Source organism: Asterias amurensis, chromosome 16 (genome assembly GCF_032118995.1).
Source record: "Asterias amurensis chromosome 16, ASM3211899v1".
Classification (NCBI taxonomy): domain Eukaryota; kingdom Metazoa; phylum Echinodermata; class Asteroidea; order Forcipulatida; family Asteriidae; genus Asterias; species Asterias amurensis.
The window spans coordinates 1,090,129-1,109,706 of NC_092663.1; the positions used below are offsets into that span (position 1 = coordinate 1,090,129).

The 19,578-nt window shown below is 39.4% G+C and overlaps 1 protein-coding gene across 3 annotated transcripts in view; it reads right to left on the bottom strand.

Moving 5' to 3' along the window:
- LOC139949066 (dynein heavy chain domain-containing protein 1-like) overlaps positions 1-10,482 on the bottom strand; it is a 100,629-nt gene extending 90,147 nt beyond the window's left edge. For all 3 annotated transcript variants that reach the window (XM_071947469.1, XM_071947470.1, XM_071947468.1), the window contains exons 1-12: positions 10,412-10,482; positions 8,764-9,164; positions 8,001-8,079; positions 6,929-7,030; positions 5,668-5,817; positions 5,077-5,232; positions 4,477-4,593; positions 3,845-3,994; positions 2,663-2,835; positions 1,791-1,949; positions 1,620-1,703; positions 632-724 (exon numbers count right to left, since the gene is read on the bottom strand). In XM_071947469.1, the coding sequence (XP_071803570.1) occupies positions 632-724; positions 1,620-1,703; positions 1,791-1,949; positions 2,663-2,835; positions 3,845-3,994; positions 4,477-4,593; positions 5,077-5,232; positions 5,668-5,817; positions 6,929-7,030; positions 8,001-8,079; positions 8,764-9,047 (1,547 nt within the window). In that variant the 5' untranslated portion in view covers positions 9,048-9,164; positions 10,412-10,482. The remainder of the gene's footprint in view (positions 1-631; positions 725-1,619; positions 1,704-1,790; positions 1,950-2,662; positions 2,836-3,844; positions 3,995-4,476; positions 4,594-5,076; positions 5,233-5,667; positions 5,818-6,928; positions 7,031-8,000; positions 8,080-8,763; positions 9,165-10,411) is intronic.
- Between the last annotated feature and the right edge of the window lie 9,096 nt (positions 10,483-19,578).

A 19,578-nucleotide genomic window follows, 5' to 3' on the forward strand; every position in this document is an offset into this window, starting at 1 on the left:
GCCTGCTTCTCGAAAACACGTTGTAGCCGCGTCCTTCGCTATTCAGCTCTTAGGTGGTAAGGATTATTAGCCTCCCAAATCATTATTTGACGTCACAAGACCCAATCAGCGCCCTCCTGAAATGTTTTGATATAGACCCCCAGGCTGGTCCCCTGTCTCACTGGATAACTTGTAAGGACATAAGCTTTCCATATCTGTATTAAAGGTGTTTGTATGTGAAAGGTGATTATGGGCAGGGATTGACGAAGGGTCAATGACAGATGTCTGGTGTAATTCATAAGCCTAAAGAGTGTCGTCAAGATGTTTAGGCTCTCTATCTAGACCGTATTGAATATGACGTCACTATTCAAAAACCTGCCCTACAACATGTCGTCTGTGAGCATGTGCGTGTGCATGCGTGTGCCAAAGAAATCACATCGGAAACGCTGCAAGCTGTGTGCTCATTGATGTTCGCATTAAGATGTGTATACGATTTGCAACAAAATGGTTTTTCAATAGGGTCTATAGATTCCTTTGGATATGACGTCATAAGGTCCAAATCATTAGCTGAAAGGTGTGCCTAGACCTGTTTCTTGATAAGTTACATTAGAAAAAGTCTAATTAAGAAAATATTTTCCAAAGGGTTACTTACAAGAGTGCTTTATCTTTCTTGGCCTGAGCTTCACAGAACTGTAGCTTGCTGAAGGAATCCTCGCAGGTTCTCTCCATTATCAGCTTACAGTAACTACAAAATAAATTATTTTAATCAGCTATTGTTCTTTTTTAATAAAAAATCAATGTGACTATTTGAGTTTGCTTAATGCGTCCACAACGTCAGTGCCATTTACTGATCCAATCAATATTCCATTTAATATTTGAATTATTTTTCCAATAGAATATTAGTTTGATTTTTGGGGTTGAACAAAGAATTGACTAGAGTGGGATTCGAACCAACGACCTCCGGATTAACGTGCCGGCGCTCTACCAACTGAGATATCTAGCCCTATATTGGCGGTGTCCCTATTTTGTCAATATCTTTGTTCGTAAAGTTTACTAGGAGTTAGGAAATGAAAATAACCTGTCAATTTTCCGGTGACTGCTCTATATTCCGACACCCCTATGTTCAGACAAACCCCTTGGGATTTACCTGTTAGGATTCGGGTTCAGAGTAAGAAACACACTATGGGTTTCGTGGTCGGGCGGATAAGAGCATCGAACTCAAGCTCTGGTGCTTCTGTTCAGCAGAGTGTGGGTTTGAATCCCGGTTGTGACACTTGTGTGCCTGAGCAAGACACTTTACTATAATTGTTCTCTCCACCATGGGGTAAATGGGTACCTGTGAGGGCAGAGATGGGTCTTGTGGTTGTAGCTTAGCGCGCAACTTATTTGGTGGAACAAGCTGTATACTCCCCAGGGAGATTAGATGGTTTAAGGAATGAAATGGCCCAGTGATCAGGGTAATAATGTTGGAAGCGCTTTGAGTCATGGTGTATAAAGCGCTTTATAAAAACCAAATATTATTATTAGGGGAGTCGGAATATAGGGGTGTCCAAACAACATGTTTCGGAACATTGAAAAATTATGATATCTAGGAATTATGATTTTTAAGAATCTGGGTTTCCATTCAGTTCTCTACTCACCTGAAGAATTTCTCTAAGATTCCTTCTCCTGTCCGCTGCTTTATCTTAGCAGTGTGTTCAAACTCAGCGAGGGTGAAACAACGACTACAATCAGAACAAAATAATTCATCTACATTATTCAGCCACGACACCTCCACAAGTTCTCTTTAAATGAAAGAATATAAATCTTACTCTTGATCTAATGGAATAAATCTGACTGTGGATAATTCCTGAAGAAGCTTAGAGACTTGAAGAAGTCCAGCTCCAAATAGCGGTACAGCTTGGAGAAGGTTCTTCTTTATATGATGACGAATGGCACAGAACTCCTGTAGCTTCTTGTTTGAAAGCCACCTGCAAAAAAAAGTGATTTGTTTGATTTGAAATAGACCCCTTGGATATGACGTCACATGATCTAAACAGTGCCCTCACTGAGGTCAATGAAGACCAGTCTTTAGCTGAGAGTTGTGCGTTGTGGGTATGTTTTTATTGTTTGACCACAGTGGTGGCAGTCCATGCAAGTAAAAATAACATAAAAATAGTGGCTTCTTGCATAGCGCTCATGTCAGTCACTCAGTTTCTACAGGCGCTTCAACATTCCGTTTTTTTCTACAAGGTATTGTGGAGCTTGAAGTACGAGACCAATGTGTAATGTCTTTCAAGGTGCTGTGGCACAATATGCTGCCAATCAAACCAGGAACACCGGGGCGAACCCCTTCTCTTTTCAATAAATGTACTGGGTTCTTTTTGTGCATTACACAACACATAGGACCAATGGCTCCCATCCCATCCTCAGGACGCAGCAACAAAGTGTCTTGCTTAAGGACACAAGTGTCAAGACCGACTCAAACCGATACTCTGCTGATAAGAAACACCAGAGCTTGAGTCCAATGCTCTTATCTGCCCGTCCAGAACTTGCAATGGGGGCAAGTGGTCTGTAAAATCTGAGTTTCGCTTAAAAATAAAATTGGGTTTATCCTAGTAAAACTTTAATCTTGAGAACTCAGCGTGCTTCGAAAAAACTTTTATAGCAATAAAAAGAGAGGGTCGAGAAGGGAAGTGTTTACCTCTTGAATGTCTTCCTGATGAGGAAGTGCTTAAAGAATGGCATCTTAGTCAATGTGCTCCATATCACTGCTTCGCGATGCCATTCATACAGCGGCATACTGTCCGATGTTTGACCTTTGACCTTGTGCATGATGCCAAAACAAGAAACAATCCAGTGCTCGTTGGGGTTGGCCTGGGTAACAAGATAAAACATTACAGTCAGTAACAGATGAAGCAGACAGAGGTAGACAAGATTGTATGCATAATAACAATAAGACAATCTGATAGGGCACATTTCAAACATAACATAATGGGTGCGTTCGATTAGCTTTCCCGTGTCGACCACGGTCTGCCACCGTCATTCCAGGGGCTCACCCGTGTCAGCCCCTAATGCCCTGCTTGTGGAACGAGTCACTTGGGGCTGGCATGAGGTGCATTACATCACCACGAGAGGTCGAGTGATCGTTTGATTAGCTCTTGATGGGGGCTCACCCAAGTGAGCACCGCGGGTCGACATGGGAAAACTAATCATATGCATCCAATAACAATATACAAGTGTCATCTACAAAATAACTTAACAATTAAATATTACAAAAAAGATTGAGCAAACAGGTAGGATTGGAGATGTACTTTGAAAAGGTCCGGGTTTAACGGAGAACGGAGGGTAGCAGGAAGAGAGTTAATATGTATTTGGTTTGCGGTAACACCATGTGTGTATCTACTTGCCAGGTAGAGTTTGTTCGAAGATAACTGTCCTGCTTTATTCTACTACCGCAGAGTAGATTGTTCAGATGTTCAGGAGACTTTTCAGTTCTGAAAAGAACTTTTTAGCTGTTACCCGGGCGGGAGGTATAGAAAAATAGGCTGGGACAACTACTTTAGCTTATAGGATTGTAATTAACTGCACTACCGCGCAGTCAGTTCTTGAATTGGTCTCAACATTTCGACTAGCTTGCTCTAGTCATCGTCAGGAAGAGAGTTCAAAAGGGTGGGCACGCTGAAGGCAAAGGTTCTTTTACCATAAGTTTTTGTTCTGTATGAGGAGAGGTTAGGTAAAGGATCTGAAGGAGTCCGAGTGTGTGGTGTAACCAGTTCGGAAATGTAATGAGGGGAGAGACCATGGATAGCTTTGAAAGTGAGGAGCAGGACTTTGTAGTGAATGCCTGTGTTGACAGGTGCCAGTGATTGTCTGTGTAGCTTACCTTGTGTTTGGGGACAGCAATCAAGTCGTACGGACGGAAGTGACGATTAGGCGCCTTGTTCAGATACACAAACTTAGCTTTGCCAAGATGACGACCCTTACCGAATAGTTCCACTGCTTCCTTGCCTGTCATTGCTTCGGGTGGTGGAAGCTGGTGATGAAACGGGAAACTATCAGATGAAATCAAATGTATTTATAAAAACAATTCAAGTGAACTATTTGAAGTGGGCATTCAGGTTGTAGTTTCTTGCCTCCCTTACTCCTTTTGGACCCGGGTTTGAATCCCACCGAGGGCACCTTGTGGATTGGGTTTTCAGTCCCTACCTGCGCCTAATTTCATAGAGCTGCTAAGCACAAAAATTTGCTTAGCATGAAATTTCGTCCTTGTTAAAATCAGGATTACCAACCAAATTTCAACGCGATTTTCAGGATGAGCAAACAACAGCTGAATACCAGTAACAAGAAATATGCAACAAATTGAAATTTGGTTGGCAATCCTGTTTTTACCAAGGAAGAAATTTAATGCTAAGCAAATTTTTGTGCTAAGCAGCTCTATGAAATTGGGCCCTGATTGTGTGGGTTTCCCTTGAAAAATTCTCAGAACTTACACTACTCAAAAGTTATTTTACTAACCGGTTCTTCCTCTTCGCTAACGGCATAGTCTTCCTTAAAGAGGGCGGAGTCTACAGTCCAGGAGGGGGCAGTTTCTTGGGGTGTTGAAGACTGGTTTAGTATTGACTCCGACGAGGCCTGCCAAAAGAGGATATAAGAAAAATTATGAAAAATTAAATTGGGTACTGAGTGAATTAAACCATAGATACAAGGAAATTATTAGGGCCCAATTTTTTAAAATCTGTAAAGCAGGAAATTCTGCTCAGCAAATTTCTTGGCTTAGCAAGAAATTACCGGGCACCAGTCACAGCATTGGTAACTGTATGGTATTCTGGCTGGTAATTTATTTTTGCTAAGCAAATGTTTTTTCCGCAAATGTTTTTGAGCTTACAGGCTTTATATCTCGGTACACTGTCAAATGAGAAAAGCGTTAGTAAATATTTCACCTTTGTTGAGAAAAATACTGTAAGAAAAATGAGTTGCGTTTCAAAGATTCAGGGTCCAATTCCACAAAGATTAAAATATTGTGACATCACACTTAGCAATTAAGAGTGATTTGCAGTTAAGATCCATCTTAGCTGTTTGTATAATCAGGCTTTGGACTTTGAATACCAACATTACCTTTTCATGTAGATCCAGATTAAGCGCAGCCGCAGTTAATCCTAATCCTTCACTCCACACAGCTTCTCGTTTGGTTGTTTCCATGACGACGGCTGGTAATGCTTCCCTTAAATCATTGAAGCATAAAGGCTTTGGCTTGAAAGGAGCCTCTTCTCCCTGGATGAGAAACAAATAAAAAGACTAAGGTCCTTAATTTGGGGAATGAATAACTCAAAGAGACAAACTGCTTATAACAATAACATGTTCTTTTTGGATCACAAGCGCGAGTGGAATATGGAAAAATGTAGCGCTTCTGCATTCCATAACCAATGAGGTCGAATAACATCACTGCATTCAAACACCATTTAAAGATCTGCCAATTAAAGTACAGCGATAATGGTTAAGTGTCTCGCCTAAGGATACAAGTGTCATGACCAGGACTTGAACTCACACTGTGCTGATCAGAAATGCCAAAGTTTGAGTCCGGCTCTCTTACTCATGCCTTGACATGAGGATTGTGAAGGGAGAACAAGCAAAAAGCCTGGTTTTATGCTCAAGTTTGGGGAAATGAAAGACTGAAATGAAACAGCTAATGAGGATTTTGATACTTACGGGTCTCAATAGAGTGTATGGATGCCTGCCGTTGGGTAACAGCATAGGGTCGTTTGGGTTACCATCAGAGCTTGGGAGGGGCACTGCCGGCGGGGTAGGGGTGCGGAAATTACGGTTGTCTCCTCCTGATGTTGTAAGGAGTTGAATGTACTGGGTTCGGGAAGAGAAAAATTGTACACAAATTTAGTTGGTTTGCTACCTTTCTTATGGTCGCAGTCGTGAATTTTTTTAACAGCAGTTCGTGAAGGCCAAAAAGAGAACTGTTACATCTTGTCTGGAAAACTTGTGATGGATTATCTGAGGAGAGGGTTAACTATCCTGAACATCTGACGTCACACTTCAAGGCTTGTGAATGACACCAGAGACCAGCATCCAGCCGGCGTGTATATTCACCTTTGACCCACATTCATTTAACATAGAGATATGCAGTCAAATTCGAATGCTGACGTGACAGCAGTGTACTGTTTGGGCATCTATGGAAAGCTCATGTCACTGCACGTTATCAATGATCCAATGGAATCACTGTATCTTTGTTGCACGGACCTGTTTTAATCCTTGCGGATAAAGACAGGGGCCCAGTCTAAGGGTTAATGAGAATTACAATAAAGAAATGGGAGACTTTGGAACGCTAGATGGCAGCAGACTTGGCAGTTAAAAAACGTAGTTTTGAGCATGTGCACATACAGTATGTCTCCTGCCACCTAGCTCAAATAGAGTAATTTAATGGATGAATGGATAAAGGAAAACAATAAAGACATCTTTAGGATTTGAGGCATTGCATAGTGAGGTATCAATATATATTTGGTTTGCGGTAACACCATGTGTGTTATTAACTGTACTACCGCAGAGTCAATTCTTAAATTGGTCTCAACGTTTCGACTAGCTTGCTCTAGTCATCGTCATCTTCTCTTAACTCTTCAGTATCCTGACGATGACTAGAGCAAGCTAGTCGAAACGTTGAGACCAATTTAAGAACTGACTTCGTGGTAGTACACTTAATCACGATCCTATAAGCTAAAGCAGTAGTCCCAGCCTATTTTCTATATCATCCGCCCTGGTAATAGTTAACAAGCAGGACAGTTCTTTTCAGAACTGAGAAGTCTCCCGAACACCCGAACAATCTACTCCGCGGTAGTAGAATTAAGCAAGACAGTTCTCTAAGAACAAACTCTACCTGGCAAGTAGATACACACATGGTGTTACCGCAAACCAAATATATAAGTAAAGACATCATTTGGAAGAAGGAAGAATGGATTAATACCTTAGGGAAGACTCTGGATAGACTCTCCATGATGTCAAGATTGGAGAGCAACTTTGCTTTCTGTTGAGCGTGGAAGTAGATCCGATCAACATAGTGGACAATCTAGGAAGAAGGAGACAAACTTAGAATAAAGACTTCTTAATAAGACTCTCAAAGATAACAATATCAAAGTCTTATAGAGCGCAAGAATCTACCAACAAGGTTCTCAAGGCCCTGTATATAGAAAGTTTTTGAAGTGATGAATTCTGAGACACTATTATGTAGCACCTTATAACGGTTTACAAGGTGCTTCAGCGCATTCAGCAGCCACAGCCAGGCACACCGGGGCGAACCCCTTCTCTTTTCGATAAGTGCACGGGTTCTTTTACGTGCATTACACAACACACAGGACCACTGGCTTTATGTCCCATCCCAAGGACGAAGCAACGGTTAAGTGTCTTGCTTAAGGCAGAAGTGCCATGACTAGGATTCGAAACCCACACTCTGTTGATCAGAAACACCAGAGTTTGAATTCGGTGCTCTTAAGCGCTCAGTGCAGTTACAACCAAGACAGCGCCTGTCAGGTTGGCTACGTGTTTTCTGTCCATGCCTTTAAACTCTGTGGACCCCGATTCAAGCCTGGACCGGAGCGAGGATTGGGTGTTTTGTTCAGACCCAACCTGACTGCGTGGGTTTTCCCTGTCAGGGTTTTCCTCCAACGTCTAAAACTAAAATCACAACATCACAACATTCAAGACAAACTTAAAATCTCAGCTGTTCAAACAAGTATAGTCACACAATCCTCAGTCCTAATTTGTCTTTCCATCCTCAATCACGCCATGAGTGCTTTCTTTATGCAGTTACTGGCGCTAGTGTTCTTTATTATTATTAGTAGTAGTAAAATGTCTTCATTGTGTTCTCTACAAAAAGTTGGGATGCTTTCACGACAACTTAATTCAGATTCAGAGGACAACTAGTTCTGAGCAAGTTTTTCCCCATTTGCGAATCATTGTCATTTGAATAGACTTTCTATTTCCAGCTGGATAAAGATTTCAGGATGAAATTTGACAAATTGAAGACAGTTTTTTCTTACCTCTTGTCTATCTTCAATCAGATGAGTATAAGGCACACTGAGATCTAAGATGTCTTGAAGAAACTGCCAATGAGCGAGACTGCATCAGAGAAAATCAAAATGATAGAACTTGGTTAAGAACACATTTCATGGCTCTGCTTACCGCCGAATTCTGCGCTTACGGTCACGGTTCTCCGCTTACGTGCAAGCGCCAAATTTCTGCGCTAGCCTTGTAAGCGTAGAATGCCTAGTAACGTAGAGAAATATACGGAACCCGTGAAATATGCTTGCCGTAAGCACAGAATTCCCTGCTTCCGTAAGCGCCGATTCTGTGTTTACGGTAAGCAGAGCCATGAAATTGGGCACTGAACACGAATCAGTACTCGAATTTGGGGTAGTATTCCGCAGGTCTTGAAGCTCAAAATGTTTGCTGGACCAGAATTTGGTTATACAAGACCAGAATTTTCATAAAAAAGAGATTTCTACAGAGTTTTAACGTTGAATTCTAAATAAAATTGTATAACCAGACTCAAAGTCAACTTTGAACATCATTTCTTTCTTATAACAGTGACGTATTAATTACTATTCAACTGAAAAAAAACCCCAAGACTGCCGGAATGTTCATGTTATGAATGAAATCACTGGTCTTCATCTTGAACACCCAGGAGGGTGGATATGTGTGCATTTTTAGTCTTTATTATTATTATTGCTGTCCATTGTCAAATTTGAGCCCTGTGATCGAAGAAAAGCAAGTTTGTCATCGTATCTAGAATTTTAACATTACCTCTGATTCTGTAGTGTCGCGATGAAGACCTCTCTCATCATTCTCATTAGTTCAAAAACATCTTCCTCCAGGATCTCAAACCCCGCCTCTCCTCGCAACCCTTTATCCAAGCGCCCTCTAGTGTCTGCGGCCCATAGTGATGCGTATTGCTGGATCTCTGCAAGACTTTGGGTGTCAATTGTCGATGAGGCTTTAGTGTTGCGGGGTGTCTGTGGGCCATCGTTGGAGGTCTGACCATTTTGGGAAGGCGTTGAAGGGGAGAGCAATTCCTCCATGGAAGACATCCCTGGAGCGAGGTTTACTTTCTGTATGCTGCTGTAGAGCTGTGGACTGTCGTGTTACATTGTCAGCAAACTTGTTATTTGTGCAACAAAAGTTGCATCAATAATTCAACGTCCAAGCTGCAGACAGAAATACAAACATTTGAATAAAATAGAATTTCTGATTGTAAACTGCTTACCAACCAAGAGACCAATGGTATAAATGCAAACAATAGTTACTGGCCTGACGCTAAAGCCACTGGACACATGTGGTACTTGTCAAAGACCAGTCTTCTCACTTGGTGTATCTCAACATAAGCATAAAATAACAAACCTGTGATAATTTGGTCGTTGAAGTTGCGAGATAATAATGAAAGAAAAAACACCCTCGTCACACGAAGTTAAGTGCTTTCAGATGCTTGATTTCGAGACATCAAAATCTTATGCTGAGGTCTCAAAATCAAATTTGTGGAAAATTACTTCATTCTTGAAAACTGCGTCACTTCAGAGGGAGCTGTTTCTCACAATGTTTTATACTAGTATTACCTCTCCCCATTACTCGTTACCAATTAAGGTTTTATGCTAATATTTTAATAATTATTTTGAGTAATTACCAATAGTGTCCACTGCCTTTAAGAAAGACTCTGATATGAGGATTGAAACATCAGGCCATTTATATAATACTATACTTCTCAACTTGTGTAAATATAAAATTTTAAAAGCTGAACTAAACAATTCTGCGATTGTTTTACTGATTGGTTGTTTTGCTTGTTCAAGTTAGGGCCCCCCTACCCTACGTACATGTACTTGTTAATAAGTTATTTTTAGAACAATATAATTAATTTTTAATCTTTGTTCAATGTAATTAACCTTCGACCTTAAAAACTCCTTTGAGAAAGGCTCCTCTGCTACTTACTAACTAGGTCCAGGTCATGCCAGTGTAGTACTAGTAGCTAAAATTGCTAGGATCGAAACGTCAGGCCACTAATTTTTTTTATTGATAAATAAACCAAAAAAAAAACTACGAAAAATAAAGGTTAACAAAATACTAATTTATTTGGTCCAGACTTTATACAGATCACAACAAAAGGGCATGCACGGCAGCAGGTACCACAGCAATAACTACACGACTCAAGTCGAGTAACTAATGCACTGGACTGCACACAAACTGCACCATTTGTGTGCACCACTACGGCCCTGGGTTTGCGTGTGTGCGGTGGTGTGTTGTTGATCATCAGTTGTCGTCGTCGGCGACCCGATCGTTTGGAAAGTTATCCTCAATACAAATACTTCATTAATCGCAGACAAACATTGCAAACTAGATATTGTATAAATATTTCCATCAAACCACAGCCAAGTTCAAGGGTATAAAACGATCAGAAACTCACCAGTCAGCATGAAAATCAATTAATTACTTCACGTCATGTTAAAAGCTTTCGGGTTGCCAAGTCGCCATTTTTCTTTTTCAGAAATAAATAAACCACCAAATTGGACAGCGCCCTCTTTGACGAAATATTTGAAGTAGAATAACTTTTTCGCTGGTAAATAACAATCTACTCAAATACGTTGTGACAAACAGGGGACCAGCACATCAATTAATACGTTTGGTGAAAACTCACTAGATCTAGATGGTTTTGAGAGCAAAGTTTTATTAGTTTGTTTGTTTACAAATTAATAATGTACGATCAAAAGTTTCAAAATAACGGTTTCCAAACAAAGAACTCGTCTTTCGAGAAAACTTTTCATTTTCGATATAAGATCACTGCTGGTGCAAAAAGGGAAAAAGTTTACACTTTTTGTATTAAAAACCCCCTCTTGGCTCGCTATGTTCGAATGTAAACAAAGTAGTTCATGTCACACTGTATCTATCTGGACTACCATAAGTTCTCAATTCTGCCCAGGGTTCAAGGAAGGTGGAGTTTGTATGTTTCGATCCGGTAGTGCAATCTTTGTTTGTAATTGAGGTAGGTTTCTGCTAGACACGCTATTGTCTAACTAGTATAACAGATTTCATCTCAAACTTTTAAGATAAAACAATCTCATCCAAATGGTATTGCTGGTTCCTATTTCATGCTTAATAACAACAAAAAGAGCTATGCACAACCAAATTATGCTTAACAGAATCATGTTTTGTTTTTAACCATACATCGACGAGTGTAAGCACTGTTTACTCAGCACTTTCATGATTTCTGTGAACAATATTAACCACATGCATATTACCCGAGTGGGATTCGAACCCACGATCTTTGCGATTCTAAAGCAGCGTTGTTAAATCACATTTTTGTGACTGATTTTTTGCTTATATTTACTTAGCAGCATGTGTTAAGCATACTCTACTTAAGCAGCTCTATGAAATTGGGCTCAGGGCACAACCGAGCTGCTTAAAAGTAGCTAAGTACAACATTTTATGCTTACCAAAATAAGGTTATCAACCAAAAATACCATCTCACACCTTCTATCTGTAGGTGGTATCCTGCTTAATTTTACTAAGCAGAAATTGTCTATAAGCAGTATTTTCTACTAAAGATTGGGCCCTGATCAAATTGGAAGAAGTCCGAAAATTAATGGTGAAACAATTGGTTTGCTGTCCAATGGACAAAGCTATTCTGGCCACTGTAATATTATATAGGACTTACGGTTTAATAGCGGTTTTTCAGCTATAAAATTCGACACGCATTGTTGGAAACGTTGTGGAACGTCCGAGTGCGGCTGAGCTAGTTGGGTGGTTGTCCACGCCGTGCTCGCGGAGCGTTCCCCGGGTCGCTGCCGTCACTCAGCACTCTAGTTTAATTGCCGTTGTCGATGAACTTTTTCTCGCACGGGTTATTTCGTGGTCTTCAAAAAGACTCTTTAAGGAGCCGAACTTTGGTGAAACCGGTCAAGTGGTGTAATTTGCGTGCTATATATATCACTTGAGTCAGATAAATGAATGCTTTTGTCATTAATTGTATCTTTGCTTGAGTGGTTTGCAATGAAATGTTATATTAGACGGGGTATAGATAGTTATACAATCAATCACAATTAAATAATATGTCGTGGTAATGAACGTTGACTAAAAGATGATTTGTATTTTGAGAGGTAGCGTCATTTCTTCAAAGAGGTCAAGGTTTCGTTATTGTACTTTATGATTTAGAATAAATAGCCATACACAGTAATTAGTTAGTTTCTTATGTAAATTACCAAAGATTAATTCCTGAACAGCATGTGCCATGTCGTAATATCAGCTTAGCTGGAGAAAACGTCTTACATTATAAACCTTTTGCTTCATCTATGTATTTATACCATATAGATCCTTACTTGGTAAGCAGTTTGCAACAACTTATTATTATTTCTCATGTTAAACCTCAAATGCACTGGACACCTTTGGTAATAGTCAAAGACCAGGCTTCTCACTTGGTGTATCTCAACAGATGCATAACAAACTGTGAAAATTTGAACTAAGTTGGTCGTCGAAATTACGAGAGAATAATAGAAGAAAAACGCCATTGTCACAAAAGTTGTTTGCTTTCAGATGCTTGATTTGAGACCTCAAAATCTAATTCTGAGGTCTCGAAATCAAATTCGTGGAAAATTACTTTGATCTAAAAGTCAACCTCAGGTGACTATGAAATATTTTAAACGCAGACCACCCGCTCATAATATTCCCGATTTCGAAGAAAATGAAATTAAAATTTGAGAAGTCCAAGTCATAAACCAAAATACTTTTATATTCGTAGAATTATATACTCAGTCAAGGCTGGAATATTGATCAAAATCATTTCATGAAGATCCAGGGACCTGGTAATAGACTGTAGGAAGTATTATTGTGGCCACATGGTAATATTGTGTTGTTTGTTGTGCCTTGATTGTACTTGATTTTGGCAAATAATTTCTGATTTTGTGTTTGCAATAATAATATTGAAAACTAATGGCATGCTAAACAATAGACTTATAATTAAACAATAAAACAATAGTTCATTGTGTATTCAACGTTAACATGGATACACGATGCTCCCTGCAAGCATGCAGGGCCAAGTTTCATGAGCACAAAAAGTAGCTTAGCACAGAAAAATTGTGCTTACCAGAATAAGGTTACCATGCAGTCAAACGGCAGTGTCACATGTACACTTTGTGACTGGTATCCTGCTCATGTCTGCTACGCAAAGTTCTTAAGCAGTACGAGTAGCTAAGCACACAATGCTTATCAAAATAAGGTTCTTAGCTAAAACACAATATGACATGTACAATATGTCATACTGCTCATTTATGCTAAGCAGAAAATTCATAGGCAATATTGTCTGCTTAAGCAGCTCCATGAAATTGGCACACATTCCTGTGGACATTTTCAGCTTAAAATTCGACTTAGCAGGTTTAACATTTTCAGTATATTTTACTGCAGAAACAAGTTTTTTCATATTATTTTTTTATGTGGATCTGACTTAGATTATCTGTCAAGACCCAGAATTTAGTTTCCCACGTTATTATTCAGTCATGCAGGCGCCTTATGGAGGAAATGGTTCGATAACGCATCCGTGTCGATCGATACCAACCATAGGTCTTTAGTCTCCGTCCCAAGTCGGATATTTACAAATTCTATGAATCGGACACACGTTCAACGTGTGGTTTTATGTTAAAATAAACCCCTATTCACACATCAACTTATCATGGGTCCCTTCCTTGATTTTAGCATGATTGGAAAAAGTAAAAAGTGACAAGATTTTACACAGGAACTTTAAAAAAATGATGTCCGTTCACGGTACATTTGTGTGAACCATGCTACAATATAGCAAATGACCCCTGATAATTGCTCTCGTGTGAAAGGGGCTTTACGTGAACCCGTTAAATTGTTACATAAGGAGGTGTAACCATCTTAAAGATGTTACAGTTTAAGTTGTTTTTCAAGTCGGATAAAGTAGAAATTACGCCCAACTCCAGAGCTGTGAAACAAATTGTGGTAAGCGTTTTGAATCCGAGACTAGCATCATACCACAATGTACTTTCTGTGGTTTGACAGTTTTTGATGGTTTTCCTACCAATGTCCTGTATTAGTGGTCTTTCCTGGGTAACGATGTGGAAGAGATACCACGTTCCAATAACAACCAGTGTCAAATCTTTCCGTTGCAAAACATTGTTGGGGTTTTCACCTCAGAATAAAATGACTGTGCGATGAAAAGGTCGGTCTAAGAGCGGATTTCTGCAAAAACATTGCACGTTCCACCGGAGTTGTATTTTGTTTTATTTTTAAAACAATGGTTAAGTTTCTTGCATAAGGGCTGGGGATTCGAACCCACACTCTGCCGTTAAAGCCCAAAGTCATCTTCACCGCTCGGTTGTACAACGTGAAGCACAAAAAATATTGCTTAATAGAAACAGGTTACCAGCCAAAGTTACATATAGTTAACATTGTTGTGATTGGTGTCCCACTCAATTTTTGCTTATAGTAGAGAAATGCTCCTGACTCATTTCGGTTTGGTCATACGGAAGCTCCATTTAATTTAATTTCATTTCATTTATTGATTTTGGTTGTGAAGCCATGGAATCACAGAAAAGCGATCTCAATAACTGTACTAGCCAAGAACCCCATGGAGAGAAGACAGGCAAGGAAGTATCAGTTTAAGATGCGGGAGGAAAACCCTAGAGAAATATTCCAGGGAAAACCCCCAAAGTCAGTATAGGGACTGAAAACCCAATCCACATAGTGCACCCGGTGGGATTCGAACCGGGGTTCCAGAGGTGGAAGGCGAGGCAAGACACCACTACGCCAACCTGAAGTACGTACAATTTTATAAAAAAATCTCAAACCAAAATTGATTTGTAGTGTAGACAACGCATCCTTTAAAGACACTGGACTCCTTTGGTAATCGTCAAAGACCAGTCTTCTCACTCGGTGTAGCTCATCAAATGCACAAAATAACAATCCTGTGAAAAATTGAACTCAATCGGTCGTCGAAGTTGCGAGATAATAATGAAAGAAGAAAAAAGAAACACCCTTGTCACACTAAGTTGTGTGCTTTCAGATGCTTGATTTGAGACCTCAAAATCTAATTCTGAGGTCTCGAAATCAAATTCTTGGAAAATTACTTAATTATCTCGAAAACGACCTTAGTTAAGAGGGAACCGTTTCTCACAATGTTTTATATACTATTAACAGCTCCACATTACTCGTTACCAAGTGAGGTTTTATGCTAACAATTATTTTTAAGTTTTACCAATAGTGTCCACTGCCTTTAAAATATACTGAGTAAGCTGTATAACATCCGATCATCAAATGACTTTGGCAGCTCCGTTCTCTCATCATCTGGAAAAATCCAATTCTCCACATCTGAACCATTAATATCCGATAATGATAGAAGTATTATGATATTGGTCTTTGTTCTTCGTCTGTGAAAATAATGCCGGTAAGTCTTGACTTCCGGGGGTCCGGGGAGTGACGGGAATACCATATGTCTTATGCACAAGACAGATGGAAAGATGAACGTGTACTTTCATCCAGACGTATGTAAACTGGTATGAGGTTGAATCTTTTTGGGGTTGAACTTCAGTGTTAATGAGAAATATTATCTGAAAATTTCAAAGAATTTTCATTATTTGAAAATGCTATATCTAATCCACAACACCAGCAAATGCAGACACACCAAGATCCAGTTTATCTTTAACTTCCAGGACAATACTAAGTGTGACACTTGGGAGTAAGTTTAACGATTTGCGAGATCTTTTATCCTTCGACGCGACCTGTTTTTTGACCCGTATCTGTCTCCCAACTTCCCCACCAGATAGAGAGACAGAAGTTGCGGAAACACGAAACCCATTTCAACTCCCTCTAGATACCTTCTCTGGAAATTGATATGTCATATTAAATCATTGATAAAACAATAAATCTGTCGTCTTAATAGTTATATATCCCAGATGCACCATTTGTCTGTCTAAGAGAATGAGTTTGGGTTTTTGAATGGTGTGATAAAGGTAATCTGGGTGTTTGAGGGCGTGCTGTTGTGTTATGGATTGATTTGTCCTGTAAATCATGATTTTATTTTATTACATATGACTTTTCCTACTGTGGTCACTTTGTGCATGAAATGTCAATGATAAAGAAATCAGATTGACAAAAATAAATGTGTATCATCAAAACTACTGCAATTCGCAGGCAGTGGTTAAAGACACTTGACACTTTTAGTAATTGTCAAAGACCAGTCTTCTCACTTTGTGTATCTTAACATATGCAAACAATAATAAACCTGTGAAAAATTGAACTCAATTGGTCGTCACAGTTGCGAGATATGGACGAAACAACACCCTTGTCGCACAAGTTATGTGCTGTCAGATGCTTCATTTCGAGACCTCTCTCAAAAACTACGTTACTTCAGAGGGAGCCGTTTCTCACAATGTTTTATACTACCAACAGCTCTCCATTGCACGTCACCAAGAAAGGTTTTATGCTAACAATTATTTTGAGTAATTACCAATAGTGTCCAGTGCCTTAAAATCCAAGGTTTGTTGCTGCCTACCAACCAGGATGAGCGTGGTACCAATGAAAACAAAAGTTAATGACATGACGCTTCGACCTCAGAGTCTTTTTCTTTAGCATTCAAGAAAGACTCTATAAAGGGGTCGAAACGTCAGACCATTATTCTAATTTATAGTTTGTAAGAAATGCGACAAAACCCGTCGTTTCGCCCACGTCCTTCGATGACTTCCTTTGACCGTCAATTTTTTCATCATGAACTTGAAATATACTTTTTTAGGAGTTGGCATAATGAAAGGAATAAAGGGATTAAAAAGCAAGGCCGTTTCGAACCACGTGAGGTAATTTGGCTTTGTTTCAACCCGAAACAATAACACAACAAACATCAGTCGAGTATAGAAATAGTTCGCCAAGACCTAGTTCAGTAGAATGGTTCACGGTCATTCAAGCAAGTTTCCTTTTGGAGGTTTAGTTTACGGAAATAATTCCTTTTATAACCAAACCACAACTGATAATTGTGCATGTGACTTTGCTCTATTATTATTTATTGCAACCGACATGAAACACACATACAATAGTGTTAAATTGTTAGAAAATGATCAAACACAACAACCTTTTCTATTTTTTAAAGAGTCTGGGTACTTTTAAACAAGCCACGAACATTATTTTAGCATGTAAAACGTATTTTCGTGACATTGTCTTACTTATTTCTCAAAAACTACATCACCTCAGCAAGTAATATTTTAAGGTGAGCTTCCTTGATACGGGTTTTCAATCTCTACCTGACTGTGTGGGTTTTCCCTTTAATAATTCTCTATGTTTTTTCTCTCACATCTTAAACTAAAACTTCTTTCCTTGTCTTCTCTCCATTGGGTTCTTGGCTAGTGTAGTGATTAAGATACTGAGAGTCCTTAGCTTCATACCAGAACAAATGAAATTAAATGACAAATTATTCAAATTTATGCGCATAATTAGACTCCTCGAGTGCCATTGCATTGCCCTACCAAAGTACCACAGCTGTCTAGTCTGGCACCTGTTGGTCTTTACTTCTGCAATTTGATTGGTCCACAAGGACAACACTTGACAAATCCACCTGTCTACTTTGTCATTTAAGTACCAGTCTTAATATAGTCAGGTGGCTAGGGGTCATAGGTCATGACCCAGTCTAATACTCCCAAATGAGTTGGTGAAAGTGTGTGATTTAATACATGCTATCTTGGTGGAGTTTTGAATTGTGAAGAGGGTTTGTTGGTGAAAATGTTGACAGGACTTCGGTGAAGTTGCCAATAACTATCAGTAGTTATCGAAAACCTAGTCTTGGTGCAAGACGTTGTTGTTTCTTTATCAACTTTCGCGATTCCCCACTCCGCACCCTATGGTTTTAAGGTTTTACTAATCCAGCTATAACGTCTTAAAGCAAGACTATCAAAGAGCTGTACAGACGGGCTGCAAGTGCTATTATGATCTGAACAAGACGTAAATGAGTCAAAAACGACGGCAAATGATCTGAAACTCTTTAAAATAACTTTGTATCATATTAAACTTGGGTTTTAAAATCAGTCGAGTTGGGGTTAACGATACAAATTTGAAGACTGCAAACATTTCCGATTTGATGGTAGGAATTTGGGTCTAATTTGAATCTAAAAATTGTTAAAATGGTTGCTTTTATTTTAACCCTTGATCACCCATACTGTAATATTTGTATTTGTGCATGAGCTGAGTTTGTAGGTGTCGAGTTTGCTAGGTGCCGAGTTTGTTGGTGTCGAGCTTACAAGGTGCCGAGGTGACTGGTCACTCACAACGTGAAAGGAGTTTGAAAGGGCTTCAGAGAGAAGCACTGCCAGCTTTAAGATCGATGGAGCTTCCAATCTCTCTCAGGACAAATTGACAATATCGCCTTCTTATAAGCACAATTTGACAGAACAAGCACACAGCATGGAATTTGGATCCTCTCCATGACAGCAGCAATGCTTCGTAGGAGAGTACAACAATGCAAGTTGCAAGATGTGGTTTTTTTTTTTAAAAGAACTGTATAAATATTGTATCGGTGTCTACTGACGCCAGAGTCACACCTGTGGAAATTTATCAGACTTCAACTTTAACATGAAAGAACAAGCTACATCGCCTCCATTGTAATAAGACCCAACATTCATCCACAGGTAAAAAATGATGACACTAAGTCAAAGTGATACATAAATCCAATGATTTACCATTAATGTAATTGAAACCAACAATTGGGCAATCGTATTCAATCTTTAGTGAATAGTACTTCTTGTTTGGAGTACGGCATTCTTAGAGTCCCCGACCGTGAGCTCGTAAAGTTTCACGCCGCGTGTAGGCGCTGGAACCCCGGGGCTATAGTGTCCGGATTCCCGCTGAGTTAAAAGCCAAGTCCGTGATTTCCGTGAATGAGGTTTTTATTTCTCCTGATGCTTTGATCATCAAAATATCCATCAACACTTTTATAAAATAATAATATCGATTATTTTACAATCAGAGGGAGCCGTTGTTCACTTTGAGCAAAGTTTCTTTGTCTGAGAGTTCCTTTAAGCTGCGGTGGGGGGGGGGGGGGTGTACCTTCTTGAGCGGCTTCTTAGAGGTCAAGAGGGGTCAAGTCAAGTCATCAGTCCTTGTTCACTCCACTTGAAAGGTACTGCAAGTGTTATACAGACCCTTCATAGGTGAAACCCACATGGTATATTTCTTCAGAAATGGCAATGAGGCTTTCATCATTATATATATAGACTATGTAGGCTTAGACATAATATCATAAATATCGGCCAAGTATTAAATATCTAAACAAAAATCAGGACTTCTAAAAGTTTCTTAACGAGAAGCTCTGCAGATGTTTAAAGGCACTGGACACTATTGGTAATTACTCAAAATAGTTATTAGCATACAACCTTACTTGGCAACGAGCAATGGGGAGAGGTTGAACGAATAAAACATTCATTTAGATGAAAAGTACTCTTCGAAGAAATGTGGTTATGTGAAAATGTATGCCCCCAAATTTGAAGATGAGCAGCATTACCGCAGATTGTGTATTCTAATAGGGATTGTTCTTCCCGCATTGATATTGTTGCATGCAATAGTTGTATAGTATGCATTCACGTC